This window comes from Propithecus coquereli, unplaced genomic scaffold (genome assembly GCF_000956105.1).
Source record: "Propithecus coquereli isolate 6110/MARCELLA unplaced genomic scaffold, Pcoq_1.0 Scaffold291, whole genome shotgun sequence".
NCBI classification, from domain to species: domain Eukaryota; kingdom Metazoa; phylum Chordata; class Mammalia; order Primates; family Indriidae; genus Propithecus; species Propithecus coquereli.
The window spans coordinates 1,592,011-1,598,297 of NW_012148519.1; the positions used below are offsets into that span (position 1 = coordinate 1,592,011).

At 37.8% G+C, this 6,287-nt stretch overlaps 1 protein-coding gene across 1 annotated transcript in view; it reads right to left on the reverse strand.

Annotated features, from left to right (window-relative positions):
* TADA2A (transcriptional adaptor 2A) overlaps positions 1-6,287 on the reverse strand; it is a 47,307-nt gene that overhangs the window by 33,147 nt on the left and 7,873 nt on the right. The window contains exon 3 of the mRNA XM_012648644.1: positions 5,569-5,628. Coding sequence (XP_012504098.1) covers positions 5,569-5,628 — 60 coding nt within the window. The remainder of the gene's footprint in view (positions 1-5,568; positions 5,629-6,287) is intronic.

Sequence of the window (6,287 nt, forward strand, 5' to 3'; positions counted from 1 at the left end):
ACTTTGGAAAACTTTTCAATCATTTCTTTAAAAGTTAAATAATCATTTACTCTGTGACCCAGCACCCAACAATTCGACTCCTGGGTATCCTAGGTATTTATCCAAGAAAAATGAAAATATATAGTTAGCCTTATTCAAGAATGTTCAGGCTGGGCACAATGGCTCATGCCTGTAATCCCAGCACCTTGGGAGGCCAGAGTGAGAGGCTCGCTTGAGACCAGGAGTTCAAGACCAGCCTGGGCAACACAGCAAGATCCCATCTCAAATAAAAAAAAATCAAAAACAAAAACTAGGAGCATGGATAAACAAACTCTGTTATAATCGTACAGCAGACTATTACTCCATAACTAAAAGGAATGATTAGTAGCAAACATATAATTAATAAACACAACATAAATAAATCTCAAAAACAGAGTGAAAGAAACCAGAAACAAAAGAGTACATACAGTCTGATCCCATTTATATGCAGTTCTAGAATATGCAAAACCAATTTATGTTGATAAAAATAACAACACTGATTGTTTCAGGGGTAGAAAGGGGGGCAGGGTTTTAAAAATTAAGCCTTTATGAATGATTGGGGAAATGTGAAAAGTTACTAGTCTTACTTAGAGACCTAACAAAACATTTAAAGATGAAATGCTATACTCTTTGGGGCATTTACTTCAAAATAATCTGGAGGGATGAAGGTTTAGATAAAACAAGATTAGCCATGAGTTGATAATTTTAAGAGCTAGTGATGGGTATATGGAATTTTATTTTACTATATGTGGTAGTTGATTACAACGGTGGCCTCTAATGAACTTCTAGAATTCATATCCTTGTGTGGTCCCTTCCCATTTAATATGGGCTGGAACTGTGACTTGCTTACAAAGGCTTGGCAGCTTCCACTTTTGCACGCCCAAGCCACCAAGTAAAACAATCTAGCTTCCTTGCTGGAAATACCATGTAAAGAGGCCACATGGAGAGGGAGTGGTCCTAAGACTATCTGGAGAAGAACCCAGGTAGAACTTAGGCAGTTAAGATGTTTCAGCTAGCTCCCAATCAATTCAAGCCACCCTAATTAGGTGCCACAGATGTGGGAAAAAAGCTTCTTGGACTTCCAGCCTCAGCATATCATGTGGAGCCAAGAGCCATTTTCACTGTTCCTGATCTGAATTCCAGACCCAAAAACTGTGGGAGATAATAAGATGGCTGTTATTTTAAGCCGTGAAGTTTTGAGGTCGCTGCTATATAGCAACAGATAACCAAACACCATTCTGTCTAGTGTAAATTTGAAATTCTCTATAATAAAAAGTAAAAAAAGAAAGTGGCCTGTAGTCCCAGTTACTTGGGAGTCAGAGGCAAGAGGACTGTTTGAGCCCAGGAGTCCAAGGCTATAGTGAGCTATGATCATAGCACTGTACTCTAGCTGGGCAACAGAGACTCCGTATCTAAAAAAAAATGTTTTTAATAAAATGAAATCAAAAAATAAAGTCACACAGGAGTCCTTCAGATTACACAGGAATTTGGACATTGTTTTATCTTTTGTTAATGATGAAAAAAACCTATGATTTGTGAAATTATACTACCAATACGCAACACATTTCTATCTGAGCATGAATTAGGAATATGCCTAGCACATGAGATATTATGAGATCCAAGAGAGAAATTTCAGCATCTACATCTATATTAAATTCATAATCTGGCAAGTACCATAGAGACATGTAAATATGACAACTCACACATTAGTTGAAGAGACTATCTTATTACTAAAACTGTGTATTACAATATTAATTATCCCTTACCAACTTTACTGTGAGATAAACAATAAAAACTTTCTATACCACGAAAAAAAAAGGTATAAGGCAGTTTTACTTAACACTGAATCAATATTATTGAACTCCTGGACACAACTTCAGCCCTACTGAACCAGAATCTCTAGGCAGAATTTCTAGGTAGACCGTAGAAATATACATTTATAAGAAGCTCCCAGGTGATTCTTATGCACTAAAAGTTTAAAAATCACTGATATAAAGGGTGTGGCAGAAAGAGCTGCCTTGACTTGTTCAAGGTTCTAAGAATTATAAGACAAAAATAGGCACAGAATTCAGATATCTTGATTAATGCACCACCTACCATAGCATGAGTAACTCCCAAAAATACAACACTGTGAGATGACAAAAGTACTAAAAACCATTTAAAGTAATCTGAGGCTTCAAATGCAAAAAATCAAGTTTTTAGTGTCTTCATCATGTGTGGAAAGCCAAAATTTGGTCATCATTCCTACAGAAGGGAAGATTCACTGGGAATAGATGAACTTGGCCAAAAAAAGGAAGAATGTATTAGTAACCTCCAAAAGCTCCCCAAAGTAAAGGACAGAACTTCGAAATGTGTTTGTATGGGTGTTGAATATGTGAGAAAAAGATGATGTAATCAGAATTAGGTGGATTTGCAGAGAAACTTAATGCTTTCAGCATAATACAGAAGACACTATGCCCAGAATAGCTAAAGAATGCTGATGGTCAGCTTTCCTACAGTGAATAAGCATAACAATCAAACTACCCAAGGTATACTGAATTATCCCTTAAGGAATTATTTCACAATGTAAATGAATAAATTTGTATTCTGGCTCTAAACATTCTTATATGAATTTGGAAAGAATAAACCAGCTTTCTGAAGATCTGATAACCTTGATGAAATGAACTCAAGCCCACAGCTACTTTGACCACACTCTCCTAACCCATCATTCATTCTGCAATTAATAAAAGGGAAAAACATTTTTATTCCAGGCCTTATAATTAGTGAAGACATTCTTTAAAATACCAAAAGTGTTTAGAGATGGGTAAAGGATGGCTAGCCAGTTAGCTCCCAAGAACTCTTACTAAGTAGCTCTTCTTTAATTCACTGTGGTCTAGAATTTGACTCTGCGTACTACAAGCCCAGAAACTCATTTTAACAGGATCCCACAGATGATCAGGCTCAGAGAAGCTTGTTCACCCTTTCTAAACTTTTAAGAGATTGAAGTAAATACACTACAGTGCTAGGGTAAGCAGAACTTGAAAGATATTCTCCTCCTCCTCCTAAGATTCTTCTCACTTGATTATTCAAACACTAACCAGGTACTACTATGAAGGGACTCTGCAGATGGAATTAAGGTTACTAATCAGCTGATTATCCACATGGGTCCAATGTAATCACATGAGAGCCCTTAAAAGTAGAAGAGGAAGGCAGAAAAGTCACCCAGAGAGATTCAGCACAGCAGAGGTTAGAAAGATTCCCAGTATTTCATCAACGACCCTCAAGGACTTCCTATGCTACTGGCTTTGAGGCTGAAGAAAGAGGGCCAAGAGCCAGGGAATGCAAGCAGCCTCTAGAAGCTGAGAACAAGTCCTGGCCAACAGTCAATAAGGAAAACAGTACCATCATTCCTACATCCTTGAGGCAGTGAATTCTGCCAACAACCTGAACAAGCCAAGTGGACTCTTCCCTAGCATCTCCAGATAGGAGCCCAGGCTAACCAACACCTTGATTTCAGCCTATGGAACCTGGAACAAATGAGCTGAACCTAATGGTCTTCTGACCTACAGAATTGAAAGATAAATGTGTGTTATCTTAAACCACCTAATTTTTGATAATTTGTTATAGCAGTAATAGAAAACGAATACAGGTTAATCTATAATGTGAAATTATTACTATCAAGACAGCCAGCATTCTTTCCTGTAAGAAAAACTACATAGAAAAATGGTCAACATCTCTAATCATTAGAGAAATGCAAATCAAAACCTCAATGAGATATCACCTAACCCCAGTGAGACTGGCCTCTATCAAAAAAAAAAAATCCCAAAACAAATGCTGGTGAGGATGTGGAGAGACAGGAACACTCTTTTTTTTTTTTTTTTTTTGAGACAGAGTCTCACTCTTTTTGCCAAGGCTAGAGTGAGTGCCATGGCGTCAGCCTAGCTCACAGCAACCTCACACTCCTGGGCTCAAGCGATCCTCCTGCCTCAGCCTCCTGAGTAGCTGGGACTACAGGCATGCGCCACCATGCCCGGCTAATTTTTTTTTTTTCTATATATGTATTTTTAGTTATTCAATTAATTTCTTTCTATTTTTAGTAGAGACGGGGTCTTGCTCTTGCTCAGGCTGGTCTCGAACTCCTGAGCTCAAACAATCCGCCCGCATCGGCCTCCCAAAGTGCTAGGATTACAGGCGTGAGCCACCGCGCCTGGCCCGGGAACACTCTTACACCTGCTGGTGGGACTGCAAATTAGTGTAATCTCTGTGGAAAAGGATTTGGAGATCAAAGAGTTAAAAACAGAAATTAGATCCAGTAATAGCACTATTAGGCATCTACCCAAAAGAGCAAAAGACATTCTATAATAAAGACATCTGCTCCCAAATGTTTATGGCAGCACAATCCACTATTGCAAGGATGTGGAAACAACCCAAGTGCCTGTCAATCCATGAATGGATTATTAAAATTTGGTATAGGTATACAATAGAATACTACTCAATAATAAGAAACGACAGTGATCTAGCACCTCTTATATTTTCCTGGATAGAGCTTGAACCCATTATCCGAAGTGAGGTATCACAAGATCAGAAGAATAGGCTCCATGTACTCGCCATCAAATTGGTACTGACTGATCAACACTATGGTGCTCACATGGTAGTAATATTCTCCAGGGATTAGGGTGTTGGCGGGGAGAGGGTTGGGTAAACTCACAACTAATGGATGCAGTGAGTACTGTAGAGGGGAAGGGCATGCCTCTAATCCTGGCTTGGGTGAGGCAAAGACATAAAATGTAACCAAAATGTTTGTACCCTCATAATATACTGAAATAAAAATAAAAAAAAGAAAAGATAAACTACACGGGAGGCCAAATGTTGGAAAACTGTTTGGTAAACTAGGAGATTTAGTTACATGTTTAATATGCTTTGATAACTGACAAAACTATCTTCAAATATACATACTTATCAAGCAGACTAGATATTCACTTTGGCTCATGAAACCACCTAGGGTTTGGAAGGATACTACCAACACTCTCATTCCTTCTCTAGAGGTTGCAATACCCTCAATCAAATTATAGCCAAATCCTGTTCTTGTTTATAAACCAGTCTGCCTCTTCAGTGATTTTATGTATTAACTCATTCCTGCGTTCATTTTATAACTTAATTCTCAGAGAGTAACTAATTTTCCCAAGGCAGAGAAATGGAGTGCCAGACATAAACTTCACCACTGCCCACATGAATCACATAAAAATACTATTAGTAGATAGGGACAACACATTGGCTACATGTTTATCAAGAAGCCTAAAAAGCAGCATACCTTCTATCCTCATTTCAATATCTCAAATAGTACTTCCTTTAAATACTTTCTAAATTTGAAACAAAAATCTGAGCACATAAAACTATTTTTGTACTTAAATACGTTAGTAGGTCCACAAAACCCTGAAAAACTTAGTGGATAATGACTATCAAATTCAGAAGAAAAAAGAAAAGGGAAAGATACTTGGAGATGAAGAAAAACTAATTCCCCTTAGTTTTGAACATAAAATGAACATAAATTTGCAACAACTTCGTCATTACCATTATTTCATAAGTATGATCACTTTGATGTTTCTTGTACTCAAATCCTCGAGTGAAACACTGCAAAGAAAGAAAAACTAAGTTAACAAAAGATACTTTTAAAAAATGTTTTACTAAAGGACAGAAGATAGTTTGTGGGTATTCTTGTGACAAGTTCTTTTTTTTCTTTTGAGACAGAGTCTTGCTCTGTTGGCAAGGCTAAAATGCAGTGGCATCATCATAGCTCACTACAACCTCAAACTCCTGGGCTCAAGAGACCCTCTTGCCTCAGCCTCCTGAGTAGCTGGGACTACAGGCACATACCACCACACCCGGCTAATTTTTCTATTTTTTGTAGAGCTGGGGTCTTGCTCTTGCTCCAGCAGGTCTTTAACTCCCAGCTTCAAGCCAAGTGCTAGGATTACAGGTGTGAGCCACTGCACCTGGCCTAGTGAAAAGTTTTTAAGAAGAATTCATTTAATCTTATCTACAGCTGCAAAGAATGGTATTTTCAGGATCACAGCTTTTCAGTGGTCCTCACAGAAAAAAGTCTGGAAAAAGAGACTTTCCTAGGACAACTCCTTCTTGGATAAGAGCATGAGCCCTGGAATCAGATTGCCTAAATTTGAATCCTGGTTCCATACTTACCATATTTCAGCAATTCTAAGACATATTTTTTCATATTTTAAAATTTTGAAATCAGGATTCATTTTTTTTTTTTTTTTTTTGAGATAGAGTCT